This window comes from Helobdella robusta (genome assembly GCF_000326865.2).
Source record: "Helobdella robusta unplaced genomic scaffold HELROscaffold_2, whole genome shotgun sequence".
Lineage (NCBI taxonomy): Eukaryota > Metazoa > Annelida > Clitellata > Rhynchobdellida > Glossiphoniidae > Helobdella > Helobdella robusta.
The window spans coordinates 8,710,370-8,729,369 of NW_008704083.1; the positions used below are offsets into that span (position 1 = coordinate 8,710,370).

At 32.4% G+C, this 19,000-nt stretch overlaps 2 protein-coding genes across 2 annotated transcripts; one reads left to right on the top strand and one right to left on the bottom strand.

Moving 5' to 3' along the window:
• Positions 1 to 152: 152 nt before the first annotated feature.
• On the bottom strand, positions 153 to 6,690 carry HELRODRAFT_64205 (hypothetical protein; the record flags this gene model as incomplete). Its single annotated transcript, XM_009017726.1, has 20 exons — positions 153 to 355; positions 623 to 683; positions 827 to 1,075; positions 1,269 to 1,367; positions 1,482 to 1,578; positions 1,737 to 1,806; positions 2,057 to 2,159; positions 2,323 to 2,405; positions 2,538 to 2,598; positions 2,870 to 2,944; positions 3,162 to 3,278; positions 3,537 to 3,646; positions 3,924 to 4,005; positions 4,148 to 4,306; positions 4,500 to 4,626; positions 4,799 to 4,893; positions 5,028 to 5,144; positions 5,275 to 5,307; positions 6,372 to 6,467; positions 6,607 to 6,690. Coding segments are annotated over 20 exons (2,121 nt in total), but the record flags the coding sequence as incomplete, so codon positions are not given.
• A 2,544-nt stretch (positions 6,691 to 9,234) lies between these two features.
• On the top strand, positions 9,235 to 16,384 carry HELRODRAFT_64769 (hypothetical protein; the record flags this gene model as incomplete). Its single annotated transcript, XM_009017727.1, has 16 exons — positions 9,235 to 9,321; positions 9,774 to 9,915; positions 10,578 to 10,696; positions 11,015 to 11,081; positions 11,225 to 11,381; positions 11,543 to 11,577; positions 11,708 to 11,796; positions 12,059 to 12,188; positions 12,699 to 12,839; positions 13,732 to 13,904; positions 14,114 to 14,287; positions 14,509 to 14,663; positions 14,907 to 15,045; positions 15,300 to 15,488; positions 15,788 to 15,937; positions 16,241 to 16,384. 16 exons carry the CDS (start codon positions 9,235 to 9,237, stop codon positions 16,382 to 16,384), a joined length of 2,091 nt encoding a protein of 696 aa, XP_009015975.1.
• Positions 16,385 to 19,000: the final 2,616 nt, after the last annotated feature.

Here is a 19,000-nt window from a genome sequence, read left to right on the forward strand (position 1 = left end):
TAAGAACAATATTAAAAAACTAATAATTTAAATTATGGATAATAAAAGATGAAAATTGGTCATTCCTTGGCATCATGAATTCAACATTTAAATAGCATAATCATTTCATTATTAAAATTGTATTATTGTTGATAATAATGATCACAGAGGCATTATTTTGCCCGTTTTTGTTGTCTGAGTCGGAATACATCGTGGGCTGGCGGGGGATTGGTGGTAGATGACGTCATCTCGTCGTCACTTCCGTCGTCGTTCGTTTCAAAATGTTTTCTCTTCCTAATCAGTGAAGCTTCTATAGAGTATTGAGTACCTAAATCGATCTTTGGATAGTCAACGCACGTCTCACCTGGTATGTATTCTGGAGGTTTGTTCGGTGATGTATATTTATTTAATCTAAATAAGGTTTATTTTTCTAGCTTTAAATGTCCATTAACTGTCCTATTTGCACTTTCTTAACGTAACAAGTACCGCGATTGGTTTGAACCGTTCTTAGTAATTTATACATTTGAAATGAAGTTAAGTAAGATGCACCACTCCATGTTTTAGTAAACTTATAATGTTACATTAAAATGAATCGATGAACAAACTAAGCATAATGAATGTTAAACAAATCTAATCGACTAACCATCTGGTATGTTGAGAGAAGAGAAGTGTCTCATCAACTGATCAACTATCACAAAAGGGCCCTGATAGGTAACAAAACAGTAAATACATTTAAAAAATAACAATATAATCAAATATAATCAATTAATAACATGCTAAAATATCTTACAACCAAATTTGAAAACCACCATTTAATAATAATAATAGAAATAAGAAAATGTCTAACGGTGAATGAAGATGGCGGCGGTAACTTGAGTAGAAGATCGGTCACAGCTGGAGGAGGCGGGAAAACCCCGCCTGGAACCGGATGTGAAGAATCTGATGGACCGATCTTCGGTTTGAATGGCAACATTTGGTTGACGTTAGGAAAAGCAAGGCGACCTCTGGAGAACCTGGACCTTTTAACATTAAGATCGAGGTCGCTGGAGTCGATGTTGTTGCTGATGCTGTTGGTGCTGTTGTTGATGTTGTCGTGCTGTGATGAGGCTGCTGATGAAGATGAGAGAAGTGCTGAAGCCGTCCTCGTTTGATCCTGCGTGAGATAGATAGATAGATAGATAGATAGATTGCGTACGATCATTAATACTAATAATAACAATTCAATTAAATAATAATTTAAATAATAATAACATTAAAATGTTAATTGTCGTCATTATTATTATAAGTACCTTAAAGCCCATGGACCTCAGTTCATGGGAGAGACAGGGGTAGAGATCGAGAAATTTGTACCTGTCAATCAGCAGCGAGGTTTCTTTACCTTCATACTCCTTGAATGAGAATAAATTATTATTATTATTAATTATAATAATAATTATTATATTAAAATATTATTTGTTACGGTATAATTACTGATAGTATTATAAAAAACGGTAAATACATACAGATCCAAAAGCTTGTAATCTTCGTTTTTCCAATTTGAGTATGCAGGCCAGATCGCCAACATTTGCTTCGAATTCAACGAACTTGTTCCATATATCTCTGTAGGATTTTGCAAGTGTGTTTGTTTATATGTATGCATGACAGTATGTAAGTTTATATATGATTGTATAAAATTGACATATCCATTAACACATAACTATTTCTATTATTATTTGTTATCGTTGTTAATGTTACAATTGTTACTGTCACAAACTTACAATGTCTTCTCGTGTGGTATCTGGTTGGCCGTCAAGATCCTCTCAAACAAAACTCGTGTGTTGTTATCCTCTACAAAAGTATGTCATTTTCAAAGTCAAACTCGTTTATTTAATAATTAATCAATTTATTAATCAGTTTATTCAATTTGCCATTTAGCCGCTCATTTACATTTGCAATTAATAGATAAATTTAAATTCTCGTCATTCATTTTCACACCCTCTTATTCATTCATTTATTCATTCATTCATTCATTCATTCGTTCGTTCGTTCATTCATTTATTCATTTTCATTTACACCTAAATGTTAATATTCAACAAACCATTGAGATGTGAAGTATAGTTGATGAACTCGTTTACAAATTCGTACTGGTGTCCAAATTTTTTGAAGGCTAACTCAAAAATCTTCAACGCAATGGAACCATCCTGAAAAAAGATTTACGAAAAAAAATTCCATTTAAAAAATTTTTCACTTTCATAACCACCTTAATTAGAGATAATTTAAACATTAACAACACAAAACAGCAACAAAAACAAAAAAATAAGTATAAAAACAAAAACCAACAACAACAACAACGACAACAACAACCTTGCTACAATAGTGTTCCATCAATGCAGCAGTGACATAGACGTGAAATTTCGTTCTTTGATCCTCTCTAGCCATCTTGAATACTAATCTAATTTCAGTAAATTATTTTTTTAGCTAAGTATAATACTAAATGATAGGTTGATGTATAGTCTTACTATAGTAAAATTCAAACAGTAATGACAAATTGGCTAAGAAAGGGATTTGTAATAAGTCACCATACCTTGCTGATTTGATGCCTTCAGCTCTCCTGGCAAACCTCATGTACTGTATGTAGATCTAATATGTGAGGGATTGATTATTTTTCGTTATAATATGAATTAATTAATTAATTAACATTAAAAAATAGATATTAATTAGCTATAAAGGTATGACGGATTGACAAAATCATATAAGGGTGAACAATAAATTGATCTAGTGAGTGAACAAAAGATTAGACAAACAAATGAACGAATGATTGCATGAACAAACGAAAGATTGCATGAACAAATCAATGAATTAATAAATGAATGAATGAATAAAGAAACATATGAGCAAGCGTAATACGAACCAGTGTAGTTTCTACATCCTGCAACTCTAAAGCCCTCTTGTAGATACTGTGTACTTTCTCGTGCTTCATTCGACTCTGTTTAATCATTTTATTTGGTCGTTATAATCATACCAGAAATTTTATTTTAAATTAAAATATCAATTACAAATGAATTAAACCAAAAAACCACGTACTAAGTTGTCAAATATAATTTACAAATTTGACCAATCTAATTTCTCCACCCATCCACCGAACAAACAACTCAACCAATCAAATTCAAACAATATGACCAATAAGATGAAATGAAACATACTTCTTCGAAATCGGCATAGGAGAAATAAATAAGCAGGCAGTTCTTCAGCCCCATTGATATTGCTCTCTCGTACATGTTGGCAGCTTCATCTGCAAACACTTTGCTCATTGTGTCTGACTGTTAGATGATAAAAATTAATAAAGTTATTTACTTATTTAAATAATTCAATATATAATTTAATTAAACAATTCATTATATAATAAATTAAAATAATGAACATAAAAATGAATGCATTAATTACAAATGAACATATCGTAGAAAAGTGATTTTTAATAGTTCAAAGTTTTCATGTAATTTTACTTTAAAAAAATCTATCTACCATTAAAACAACCGGTTGCTAAATGTATGAGTGAATAAATAAAAGAATATCCTTACCCCTTTTTCAGCTAAGAGCTTACTGGACTGTTCAAGATAGTTGGCTGCTTCAATCCATACATCCGGATGCAAACCCAGGCAGAGTAAGCACTGCTCATACGCAAACATCACTAGCAGATGAGATATGATAATGGTTATAAGGATGGTGGCGATGATGTAGATGATAATAATCATGACGTGATAACAAGGGAGAGAATGATGAGGAAGAGGAAAATGAGAAAGAGAAAACAAGTTTAGTGAAATGAGCACAACACAATTTACTTTATTAACTAAAATTATTTTCACAGAGTACGAAAAGGTTGCATATTGGTTACAAAAAAATATAAATAAGTATGTCTAAACAAAAATAATTATACAAGTACGCAGGCAGAGCACAACACAACCAACCTCTCTTAGTAATTGTAGTCTGATCTTCAATTCTTGATGGGTTAGATTTTTCCCACTGTATATATTTCTTCCATAGTTCGACCTACAGTAACGTTATTTAATGAAACAAATAGTTAGGCTATATTATCTAACAAATAAAACAAAAACATAAAAGTTATTAAACAATTCTCCATAACTTGAACCACAAACGACAGATCAAACAAGACAACAAGCAAGACACAAACTTGTTTAATCTCCTCAACAGTATTCTTCGGTGGGATAGACGCTACATTCTTGTTGATGCCCTTCGTGTTGACCTCATACTCCTTGGCCACCCTTCTAGTGTTCGTGTAGTCCTTGAACCTGTCATCTTGCATCTTCTTCGCTATCAGCGGGTTGATTCCCTGATCACCATCATGGTGAGGATAAAAAAAATCATTAGTTATAATCATATAAAGAAGATTAAGAAGCTGATGGTGACAAGAATACAATAATGAAGAATTAGATATTTCTTTAAATACGCCAAATCCATAATTATCATCTAAACACACACACGCATGCATACGCACACACACAAAAGAAAACGGAAAAACAAACATTTTCGAAAGCACAATAATCTTTCCACAACAACTCAATGTTGAGCATTGGATTCATGATGGCTTTGTGGTACACTTTTCTGACGGCTGTTATACGTTGATTCTCCGCATATGATCCTGTCGCTTCCCTGTATTTCAATTGAGAAAAATTAAAACTTTAGGCGAATAATTTACATAAATGCAGTTATTAGGTCTACTATTCATGAGTTACAAATTAATAAAAATAGCTGATGTGCAAATGAAATGATAACTATATGGAAAAGAAAATAGTGAAAATTCATAATTGAACTGAAAACTAACACAGATTTCAAAAAGTTGATATACTCCAGCCAGATGGGATAAGCATTGACATCCATTCCTATCTTATCCAGTGCAAAATCGTATGCCTGTGCCATCTTTTCTCTGCAGATTACAAATCAATCGTAAATTAATACAAATAAATTCATCATATTCGTAATTGAATTTATTCACTGGAAATAAATAATTACAAAACTGAACTACACTAATAAAGGACATTGTAAGAAATAACTAAGTAAATTATAATTTGCCTGTATGATGGTAACGTGACTTTAGTTTCTTTGATGTAAGACAAGTACTGCTTCCACAGGTCTATGTGATAGACTTTCATCAGACATCTCTGGAACAGCTGGAGAGTTGGTTGTTATCATATAATTAATTTCATTTCTTATTATTATTATTACTCACAAACAACTAAAATAATGTCTACACATTAGCAAATTTTAAAACAAAAGAAGGCATATAATTAGGCAACATACCTTTTCAACTTTTTCATAATTCTTACTCTTAACCTGTATACGTGGAAATTTCATTGATTAATTAGTTGATTGAATTGAAACAATGTTTAATAACATAAAAATTATGAAAAACGTTTCTTACGTACAAACCTTTTTCAAATTATTCAACAATGTGGAATTTTTGTGGTCCATTTGTTGAAAAAATAAAAATATTATACAAAAAAAACAAGATAAGTTTAAGCGTTGCTATTTTAGCATTCACACGCAGCCCCTGCCTATAAACACACGGACACAATTCAACTGTGACTCAGCCACAGTGAACAATTAAGCTGCTATCTAATCACTCCCTCAAAGAACTTATCATGCATTTCGACCCAGGGATAAGATCAGACTCCCCCAAAACCACCGTTTTACGAAATTAAAAACTATATATATGTGTCTGAACCCAATATATATATATATAAATATATATGTGTGTGTGTGAACAGTTTGAGGCAATAATCTAGTTCACGTTTTTCAAGACACAAGACAATTTTTTATTTTTTTTTCATTCAAGTTTAGAAAATGATTGATAAGTCTGTGGAGATTTGAAATCATTTATTTCATGAAGAAAGTACAAAGTTTAAAAAACATTGTCAGCACCAGTAACAGACCATCATTCTAATTTTACTAACAGCCTCACACTTTTGCCAACGTCACCTGAGAGCTCATTCTTGATTTTGTCTTAAAAAGATGTAAAACAACAAAAAAGTTTTCAGATTTTGTTTGTTAATGCTTCGGCTTGTTACGTTTGTTATGAATTGTGACAAACCTCACAAAACATTTTTTGTTATATTTTCAAATAGTAGTAAGACAAAACTACAACGATGAGCATTTGTTCAATTTTTGATTTAGTTTTTGTGTTTCGACGTGATATCATTTAAAAAACAAAATTTTGTTTGAAACAAGACTCTGTTTTAGTTTTTAGTTTTTTTGTTTGTATCACAGAAAAACACCAACCAGACTTTTGTCCAAAAATAAAACAACAGCTGTATATAATTACTGTTTTATAAATAATGTTGTGAATGTGTTAACAATATAAAATGAATTAATTGTTAAAAACAATAGTTTCAATCAACCTCATGCTCTATGTATATTTTCCAGTATTTTCCCGAATTTGGAAATTGTTCAATCAATTTTTCATAGAACGGCCTCACATCATCAATTTTCTTTGTCTAAAGGAAAGTTTGATTTAAAAAGTTAATTAAATAAAATATTAAAAAAAAACAATTGAAGTTATTCAACCGAATAAAAAACTTTATTAGCCAATAATTCAACAATTATTCAAATGTTGATGCATGTAAGAAAAAAAACCTGTGCATCTCTGATTAGAACATTCCAAGATTCAACATCATAGGGGTGAATAATAATCTTTGCTTCTGCTTTGGCTATTTTATCAGGTATGTAAGTGTCCTGTTAGAATCATAAAAATTTAATTAATATTTATAAAAATCTGAAAAACTGTTCTCTATTTTATGTGGATACAAATATTAAATTTATATCCTGCAAGAATATCAGAAAAAACAGTAAGATTTGAATCTATCAATTTATCATTAAAGATCCAGTATAGATAAATTATTAAATTAATCAAATTTGAACATCTCAAAATCAAATCAATAATAATAAAAAATGTAAATATTTTAATAAATAACAAAAGTACTCACTTCACCGTCGTATGCCATATTAAATTTCTTATTCCTCTTATTGATGTCAATTGAAAATTGAATTGAGTGGTGATTTATTTATATAAAAATATAAATAAACACTAATTTATCTTCCTTCTTCACTATGGCCACTGCTGAAAATTAATCAATAGAGAAGATGACTACTTCTTAATCACACTGCACCAAACAGCTGCACAAAACAGCTGCCTACCACTCTCACTAACTCTAATCGCAAAATAGATCTGCTGATATCAACTGTGATTGGAGATTTGTAACAGAATTGGAAATAATCTCTATTTAACAATTCTTTGTCAGTTAGATGTTCATAAAAGCGAGACTCTGACTGAACAACAGGAACTTGAACCTGCAGGTATGAACTGCTGGTTGAAGATACGCCGAAAGTCAAGAGAACGATCGTCAGTTTTTCGATCGTCTTAAACTTCTGCTGAAAAACGGGAAAAATTAAATGATGCGATGACGAACAAGATAATTCCTAAACGACAAGGAACAAATAAACGTCCAAACAAATGATAACTAACGATATTGTGCAACTAAAATGGTCGTTGGCAGCATAGACAAATGAAAATTTGAAAATACAAATGCTAGTGGCATACACCATATAACATAACTAGAATACACTTACGTACTGGCATATTCTTCTATATATATATATACATAAAATAACATAGACACGAAATTCATCCTTATCTTTACGATCGTTACACATACAAGGGTCTTGTAAAAATTTTAGGGTCATCATTTTTACGATCGTTAAACATACTTTGTAAATTTGTCTTGTAAAAGTAGCATAGACATGAAATTTATAATTATCTTTACGATCGTAAAATTATCTTATAAACATTTTAGGATCATCATTATCTTTACGATCGTCACACCTACTTTCATCACAAGACACTTCAAATTCAAACATTAACACTCAATAAAACTTTATGTCATTACGTTATTTTACTGTCAGTACTTTTCATATTTAAACATTTTTCTTTCTACATTTTTTATTTATTTGTTGATTTATTTGTTCATTTAATTTTATACTACTACTTTGCATGCTGTAACAGTTTCTGCGTCTATCAGATACTGATTTTTAAAGAATAATAGAAAAAACATTTGTGAAAGTGTTTTGTAAGAATTTTAGGATCATCATTATATTTACGATCATTACACCATCATTATTTTGTAAAAGTGCCTTGTAAATGTTTTATCATTATCTATACAATCGTCACACAGACTTTGTAAAAGTCTCTCGTAAACATTTTAGGATCTGTGACTACACAATTTTTATTCAATCGCTAAGATTTAAAATATTTCTTTGTAGTATACGTTTTTCTTTTTTCATTATTAATATATTTTTTCGGGTTTTCGTACATTTTAATTAACGTAAAATTACTTTAAGATTTTTGGAGGATGATGATTGCTCATTTTTAATAAACGATATGTAACGCAATGCCAAATAAAGTTTTCGCGTTCTTTTTTCTGAATTAGTTGTCAAATTTTTAGTTTTCGCGTTCTTTTTTCTGAATTAGTTGTCAAATTTTCAATCACTTAACTTTAATTACAACTATTACTGTTTAATATAAAGTAAAAAATACTATGCCAATTTGATTTTCTTTAAAATTCATTAAAAATATTTAAATCGAATTTTTTAATATCAAGCTAATCTGGCATATGTTGTCATTAAAAAATTAAAAGATTTGCTGCAAAGTTTCGTAATATTTTAATTTTATGGACGTTTGAATTCTTTTTGGCGTTTGTTGGTAATATTTATTTTTTTAAATATTTTCAAATATTGTGATTAAAATAATTTTCTGAATCGTGCATTGTGATAAAATGTTTTTTTTACCAAAATTTATATTTATAAACATAAAGTTTGTTATTTAATCAGCTGCTTTTCCATTCTCTTTCTTTTAATTTTTTTCTACCATGTAAAATTTAAATTAAAAAAAAGATTTACTACATTTAACTGATTTTATTTAATCCCACCAGTTCTGATAATTTCCAGCTACTTCAGAGCCCAGACCAGATGAATGATGATCAACCTCACACAGACATGCAGCAGACAAATATATGAAAGACCAATTAATTTAAAAATTTCAATCTTGAATGATAAAAAGTAGCAATTTTTACTACTTTGTTTGTGGCTAATAATTAAATTATTTTGCTGGTTATACTATAACTAAGAGTACTTCAGAGTTGTATTTCTTACTTATTCAATGTGATTAAAAATAGATGAAAAATCTGACCTTACACATCTAGCTAAAACATGGTCTATTTCAATGGCACTTTGATCATCTCTGTCTTTGAAGCTAAAGATCTCAAGCCAACCAATTTTTCTACCAGACATCAAGTTGTTATATTATTATTTATGAATTTATAAAATAATAAAATAATTATAAATAAATAATGCTTGTATCTGTTAATGTTAATGTTAATTGTCGGTTGTTTTTATGGTCATGAAACTAACCTAGTGATCAAATGCACATTATTCAATGGATGTCTATATCAGTATAACATACTTTTCTTATATAAAGAAAAATATTTTGTAGCTAGTTGATTGTTTCATATCACAATAGTTATATTTAAAGGTGGTCTGCACTGGTAATTCTTAATTATTTTAATCTGACATTTTTTTGGAATAAGATTTATATATTAAATACAAAATATTATATTAAATCTTTATCAGTTTATCTCTCTAGCACTTTGTTATAAATTTATCTGTTATAATCTTGTTGTATTTTTTATTGCTTATTTTCATATTGCTTGAATTATTTTTAAAGGATGACTTTGCCATTTGTATAACAGGTCAGTGTAAGAGGATTGAAGGCTAGTTTAGATTCATATGTCACAATTGACGTCGATGATAAGGTGCTGGCCCGAACCAAAACGAAGCAGAAAACATATTGCCCAGTTTGGAATGAGAAGTTTACAGCTGAAATTCATAATGGTTGGTAGTGAAGATGACGACGATGATGGTGGTGATGATATTAGTGATAATGATGAGCTTTGTGATGATGATGATGGTGGTGATGATAAAAACGATGAGCTATGATATGATGATGATCAGTGATAGTAATTATAGTTAGTACAAATCACATGATGATGATAACAAAGATGGTAGTATTAATGTTGATGTTGATGATAATGGTGTTAATACTTGTGACAACGTGAATTGATGCAATTTAAAAAAAAATAATGTTCATTTAATTGAATAATTAAGGCTTCACTATACTATAATGTACCAGATTTTTATGATCACAATCTTCAAGGAATGCCACTGGCACTACTATTTTTATCATCATAGTCATTCATTACTGCTTTTTTACTTAACATTTAACGTTACTACTTCTAATAGTTATTTAGTAATTCCACAGTGATTACTATTTAAAGCAATGACATTAAAAATTTACTCGACCGATACTATATCTACTGTACCTGGTGTAATAACATTATACTTTGACTACTATTTAGTTATTTATTACTGATAGCTATCATTATAATTATAATGTAATAATAATTATATCATAATAATTATATATATTATAATTATTATTTTAAACATGGTTATATTTATTAAAATTATTTATTATTATTATCTGGCCTACTAAGGTCAAAATTTGTGCATCACCGTCTTCCACGACACAAACATTCCGCCGGATGAGTTTGTGGCAAATTGCATTATGACCTTCGAGGAGTTCATCACTATGGGGGAGGCTGCAGAAACCTGGGTCAGTTTGCTGTGGTGGTTGTGGTTGTGGAGATGGCATGCTGTGGTGGTGGGCTTAAAAATTTTAGTTTTTTTTTTCAAATTCTGCCTTTAATATTTTTATAGAGGTACCAGAAACAACCACAAATACATCACACACATTAAATTTGATAGGTAAAGATCTTTTTGCATTTAAAGCCAGCCAGTGCAACTGCATTGCCAAGCATCTTAACCATTACACTATTTTGCTGCCCTGCAAAGTTTTTTTGCATCTACTTCTGACCACTGACTTATAATAGTTTTATCAGCAGTAATTCATTTCTTATATGATCACCGTTAGATAAAATTGGAGCCCAGTGGTCAATTGAAAATATCAGCTGACCTCAATGGAACATTCTGTGAAGGTGGTTATATAAAAATTAAATAGTAAATTGAACGATTAATGTAACATTTCTTTTATGATTAATTATTGATAATTAATTTGGAATTAAAAGTTTGCAAAGACGTACTGACAAAAAACAATTGAATTGTACAAATGGTTTCGTTGCAGACCTACCAAAAGAGCGCATCTTCAAGGAGCATGCTGGTCCCCACCACAAAAGGCACGGTGCCATGAAGAGGCGGGTTCATCAGGTCAGGGGTCACAAGTTCATGGCCACTTTCTTCAAACAACCTACCTTCTGCTCTATATGCAATGATTTCATTTGGTTGGTTTGCTAAGATAATTATTTGTATTTTTGTTTTCTTCATTATATTTATATATATATTGTGTTGTTTGTATTGTTGTTGTTTTTTTTACAAATTTATCTTGTTGAGGCTTGTTGAGAATAAAGTTGAGGACATTGATTTTTTTTCATTGATTTGTTAGGGGCTTGACATCACCACAAGGGTACCAATGTCAAGGTTAATATTGATATGATGATTTCATCTTTATTATGTTGCTGTATGTTAATTTATTTTCCACGCCCCTCCCACATCCATGTTGATCGACCAATCACAAATAAATAATAATTAAACAATGGCAATCACCCAGTATGTACATGCGTCGTTCATAAAAGATGCCACCAGGACATCATAACGATCTGCCCTGGAATGAAACATTCGAAAAATAAAAATAACGAAGTGGTCTGTTACTGTTGTTACTGCAGTTGTTTGTTGTTGTTGTTGTTGTTAATGTAACTGTTGTTATTTTCCTGTAACTGTTATTTTTCCGTTGTTGTTATTTAGTTTAACTGTTGTTGCTAATTTTGTTGTTGATATTGTGATTTGGAGACCATTTCGTTGAATGTCATTTACTTAACATAAGGGATTTTCCCCCAATAAATCTTTGATATAATTAATCTTACTAATACTATTTTTATTCTTCTCATTAATTCGTCGCCAGGTGCCAGGTCACAGGTTCAAGATTGAGGTGCCACACAGGTTCAAGGTGCACAATTACAAGAGGTTCACATTCTGCGACCACTGTGGCTCGCTGCTCTATGGATTGTTCAGACAGGGGCTGCAATGTGACGGTCAGGGCTTACATTAATCATCTACGTTTCTGACTTCTGCCACGACTTTATTATAAATTCTGAAACCATTCACTGTTATAAATGTCTTGCTGTTAACTAGCTATCCTAGAGTCTATTAAGTTATCAGTTCTTTTTTTTCTTCTGCCCGTTTGTTTGCTCGTATATTCATTTTGTTTGTTCGTCTCTTTGGTGGTGAGATGGCGTTATGGCTCATTTGAGAGCATTTAGTGCTGCGTTGATTGCACTTACTGGGTTTGAATTCAAAGAGAGATCATTTCTTTATTAGTCAGAAAAATCAGTTGCATCGTCTTACGTGAGCCATCATATACTTCACAGTTGATGTCTCTGCTAATAAAAATGATAAACATGATTATTTACTTGATTATACCTTGTATTTCTATCTATCGTTCTTTTCATTCATTCAATCATTCATTCATTTACTTTGTACATTTTTCAGTTAATTCATTAATTCATTCATCCATCCATCCATCCATCCATTCATGCATGCAGCCTGTAAACGCAACGTGCACAAGAGATGCGAAAAAAACATCCCATTCGATTGTGGCATCAACACCGGGCAGATGGGCAAGATTCTGAAGGAGTTGGGGCTGTCAGGGGAGAGCCACAACGTCCCTGCTTCAGCTACCACAAGTGGTGGTAGTGGTAGTGGTGGTAGCGGGGGTAAAGGTAAAAATAAGGCAGGATACTTTTTCGCCAGAGGAGATAATAATAAGAAAAAGAAGGTAGCCAACGATTGGTTTGGCTGTTTTGATGTTTCTCAATTTATAACAGTTTTTGTATTTTTAATTTGGTCCAGAGATGCAATATATATCTGGTGAATGAATGTATGAATGGACGGACGGATGGATGAACAGATGAATGAGTAAGTCTTCAACTAATTCATTCTACTTGCAGATCTCCAGTAACTTATCAGTTGACAACTCAGTATTAGCTGCCATGTCATCTTCATCGTCGTCGTCACCACCTCCTTTATCGTCGTCATCATCGCCCTCATCATCTCTTCTTCCTCATCATCATCAGCATGATCTTAGAACTATTTCATCGCCGTTTCCAATGCAGAGTAAGTACAGACGATGATGATGATGATGATGATGGTGACGATGATGATGTTAATGGTGATGATTGTGACGACGATGATACAGATGATGATGATGATGATGTTAATGGTGATGATTGTGACGACGATGATACAGATGATGATGATGTTAATGGTGATGATGGTGACGACGATGATACAGATGATGATGATGATGATGTTAATGGTGATGATGGTGACGACGATGATGTAACTGAAATAAAATTTTTGAAATTTTGGTCCACCAATCAAACACAAGCACACACACACTCAAACAAACGCGTAACACAGGCGGTGACATGACCCAAAAAAAGCAGCACCTCGCAACTTCACCATCGTCTTCGGCAGCAGCAGCGGCAGCAGCGACAAACCAAGAACTGAAAATAACGCAAACGAACGACGACTCTGCCAGACGAACCCGTAGCCAATCACCTGTGAAGAAAAAAGATGCTTATCATAATCATCATCATCATCATCTGGCTGCTTTGTCACTATCATCATCAACTGATAAAATACCGTCTTCGTCATCGTCCCCGTCGTCTTCGCTGTCGTCGTCGTTTGGTTTTTTGTTGAGTGATTTTACTTTGATAAAAGTTCTGGGGAAGGGAAGTTTTGGAAAGGTACGACTTTGGTTTGAAGTATGGTGCGCTCTTGCCTGTATTGTACTATCGTTTATTTCAGTTTACAAATGTCATTTATCATTTAGTTCAATCATCAATCACCTTGTCGTCGTCACCCATCACCTCATCATTATCGTCATCAGAATACATCATTTAGTCATCGCCACATCACGATCACCAAGACGATAATCGCTATGATGATAACGTAGGTCTTACTGGCGGAGCACAGACCAACCTCATCTCTCTATGCACTGAAGGTCTTAAAAAAGAGTTCCGTTCTAATGGATGACGACGTCGACTGTGTCATGACGGAGAAGAGAGTTCTCTCACTCAATGCCAAACATCCATTTCTTACTTCAATTCACTTTTGCTTTCAAACTGAGGTGAGAGAAAGAGAGAGCGAGAGAGAGAGAGAGTATTAGTTTATTGTAAATGGCGGTTGATTTTAACCGTAAATGTTACAATTAAGCTTATTGGGATACGGTTGAAGTTGAGGATGATGATGAGATTAGTTATTGCACTGGTGGTTGTGAGGATGGATGGTGTAGAGTTGATGACGATGTTGTTGGCGGTGGTTATTTTGCTGACTTATGACAAACGACAGGACAAGTTAATCTTCGTGATGGAGTACATGGCGGGAGGCGATCTGATGTTTCAAATTCTGGCAGCCCAGAAGTTCGATGAGAAAAGGACGCGCTTCTATAGTTCAGAGGTCATACTAGCGCTCATGTTCCTCCATAAACATGGAGTCATTTACAGGTCGGTTGTGTTTTTGTATTTGGTTCGTTGTTTCAATGTGTAGATTTGTTTGGGTTAGTGGATTGTGTGTGTTTGTTTGTGTCTTTGTCTGTGTATGTCTTTTGTTTGTTTGCATGTGAGCGTCAAATGTTTGCTACACTCAATTATACGCGTATTACAAAACTAAATCAACCTTTTCGTCAACTTTATTACGTCACCGTTGTCATTATCGTCTTCACCACCACCACCATCGTCACGATGCAGGGACTTGAAACTGGACAACATAATGCTGGACAGCGAAGGCCATTGCAAAATAGCAGACTTCGGCATGTGCAAGGACAACATGTTTCCTGGAGACACGACCTTGACATTTTGTGGCACGCCCGACTACATTGCACCTGAGGTTAGGTGACTGTGGGTGTGACGATGATGAAGATGATGGAGATGATGATGATGAGGAGGAGGAGGATGATGAGGATGATTATTGTAACGTCGTGGCAACGATTATAATTGAAATGGTTCTCGAAATTATGATGAAGACTTTTATAAATATGAGAAAATTTAAACGAAAAGAGAAACCAACAAATTAAAGAAAAAATTATTTAACTTTGAAGCGTAATACTAGTACTTCAAGCCAGTAAAAAACTTGCACCTAAGGTACTGCAAGAGCAAGAGTACAACTACACAGTAGATTGGTGGACGATGGGGGTGCTGATGTATGAGATGATGGCGGGACAGCCCCCGTTTGATGGAGAGAGTGAGGAAGATCTTTTTGAATCCATTCAGTGCGATGAACTTCTCTTCCCTGTGTGGCTCTCCAAGGAAGCAGTGTCTGTCTTGAAAGGGGTTAGGTGTTTTTTTTAACCTTTTAACCTTTCACCTTTGCGTGGGTGTGTGGTGAATGCGGTTTTAACTGGTCGTTGTATCGTTGTATTAGTAGTTGTTGTTTTTCTTTGTGAATGGTTCTTTTCCCAACGGAGCAATAATTCATTTCATAATACAGTTTGAATGCCACCACCATAAGTGTCAACGCATAAAGACACAGTTATAAAATATACACGCAAGCACGCAGATACACAAATAAACTCTTACAACAAACAAACATACAAACAAATCCCTACAAACAAACAAACAAACCCCACCAGTTCATGACGAAGGACCCGTACAAGAGGCTGGGATGTGTGGAGGAGTTAGGGGGAGAGGAGGCCATAAAGAAGCATGAGTTCTTCCAGGGCAAGATCGACTGGACAGCCGTCGAAGAAAGGAGGGTGGAACCACCTTTCAAACCAAAAATTGTTAGTCACGGTTCCACATTCTACCGATGTTTACAACAATAAATTATAATAATAATAATAATAATATTTAATTTTAATTAAAAATGTTCTCTTCATTGATGTTGCGCTTGTTGTGTTGATAATTATTATGTAAGAAACGGAGTTATTAATGGTGAAGATATTAATTTTTTTTCATTTTTCCCACTGTTTCTCCTTTTTCCTCTTTCTTTCTCTCTCTTTTTCATTTTCTCCTTCTGTCTTTGTTTATTTGTATTCCTCTTTCTTTCTCTTCTTCATTCACATTCACACCCATCAATCTTGAAGATGTCACGCTATGACGTGAGCAACTTCGAGACGACCTTCACCGACACGAGACCGACCTTGACTCCAACCGACTCCAAGGTCATTAGAAACATCAGTCAGAAGGAGTTCCACGGGTTTTCTTTTATCAACCCTGACTTTGGTTAGCACGGGGAATCAGTAATTTACTTTTTTTTCATTTTTTTCGATTTCCTGAAGGACATTAATTAATTTTCATTCACAACCAGGTAAATACGCGTGCACGAATATACGAACGCAGGCAAGCCAAACAGACCCGACCGTGGCTCACACCTCTCCTGTACCCTCCACCATGATCATCACATCCTCCACTCAGCATTCTAACTTCGCTACTAATGCTAATACTACAAATATCATCAGTATATCAACTAGTGTAATTACTACAGATACTACCTTAGCTACTTTAGCTCAAACGCAACAACTCATTCCTCAGTTACTTCTACCAGCGTCGAATAACGATATAACATTAAGTAATTATACTGCAAATGATAACAATATTACTACTAAAACAACAACTACTACCGCCACTGTTTCTACTGCTACTACTACTGTGGCTCCTATTACTACTACTACTACTACTACTACTACTACTACTACTACTACTACTACTACTACTACTACTACTACTACTACTACTACTACTATCAATACTGTTACTACAAAATCGTCGTCGTCGTCTTCGTCGACGAAACCAATAGATATACCGAACAAATTTTTTAAAACTCCCATATCAAGGCTGAAGCCTACTAAACTATCTTACAATGACGAAGATGAAAATATCTCAGATTACAGAAATACAAACAGCAACATTTACACTAACAACAGTAATGGCTCTAATACTAGAGTCAGTAATGTTAACAGTAGTAGTGGTGGTAGTTGTAGCGTCGTTAATAGCGTCAGTAGTAGCAGTAGCAGCGCTGCTAACGGCAAACATTTAAAGTCGAAATCTACTCGCAATGAGGATGATGACGACGACGATGATGAAGGTGTTGATGATGATGAGGGTGATAGTAACGATGATGATGGTGTTGGTTATTAATTCGATGTTTATAGAATTTATTTTTCAATTCATTAATTAATTAACTGAATTTTTTTTCTGAGAGTTTTCATTCAGTTTCAATCTATATTAGAAGACTGATATTATTATAAAATTTTTCTATTTATTTAAATTAATATTATTTTTTTTTATATTATTGTTTATGTTAATTAGTATTTATTTGTAGAATTATTATTTATATGATTATTAAATATATTTGTATAGGTATTAATCGTTAAAATATAATTTTTTGTCATGTCATTAGTATTATCATCGTCATCTTCATTTTTTAGCTTTTAACGTTGTTAAACTCACGCAGAATCTCAACGTACTGTGCTGTGTATTATATATATATATATATATATATATATATATATATATATTTATATATATATATATATATATAAATTTTCCTCAACACATATTTGCGTTGATATATATATATATATATATATATATATATATATATATATATATATATGTTGGTAATAGACCATAATTTTTATAATATTCTATAAATTCTACCGGATGTTTGGCGTTAACATGTTTGTTAAAAAAAACGAACTACAAACATGTTAACGCCAAACATTCGGTAGAATTTAGAAAATATTGTAAAATATATATATATATATATACATGTGTGTGTGTTTGTGTTTGTGTGTGTGTGTTTTTGTGTGTGTGAGTGTGTAAATTTTTTAAAATTAGTATTTTGTTATGTTTATTTTATGATATGAATGTATATATGGTAGAAAAATATTGAATGCCGTCTAATTTACTTGAATCAATATTATGCATACATTCTACCAAACATACATTCATACATACATACATACATACTTACATACGTACATATCATACATACATACATATAAAATGCATTGTCATATACACAAAAGCATAACATGTATACATACATTCGTTCGTGCATACATATACGCACATACACATACATGCATTATTAACGTATTATTGTTTTTAGTTGATGTCACTATTAATGTAAATGTTATCGTCACTGTTATGACTGTTTTGTTGATGTTTTTCTTAGTGATAAATGTTGTTGTTGTTGTTGGTGGTGGTGTTGTTGTTGTCGTGTCGTTGTTGTTGTTGTTAAAATTGCTGGCGCTGTTGCTATTTGTTATTTAGTTATCAATGAAGTTATCGGTAATGTATATTATTATCGTTGTTTGTGGTTTAATGTGATGTTTTTGTTTTAGTATAATAATGCTCAATAAGCTGCGCTGTTGTTTCATTATTTATTTCTCTTTCATTTGCATTTACTTACCATTCGTTCGTTCGTTCGTTCGTTTGTTTGTTTGTTTGTTTTCTGGGTTTCACTCTTCATCATTCTTTGCATTTACTTTGTTATTCATCTATTTATTAATTCATTTAATTAACTCATTTCATTCATCAGTTCTTCAGTATATTAAATTTGTTTGTCTGCTAGTCAAGTCATGTCTGAAACGTTCAAACGTTATTCATGCTCTTATTATTCTTTTTCTTCTTCTTTTTATTATCATTATTTTTATTCCAAACAATATTCATTTTATTCATTGCCCAAGCACCAATTTTTCAACTTAATTAATTGAAATTAACCCCATCAGGTTAATTAATTCGGCCTCAATTAATTAAAATGTTAGCATGATCGACGTGCTTGCTATTTTAATCTCATTTTGCTTTTTTTATTTTTTCACCAATTCAATCTACATTTG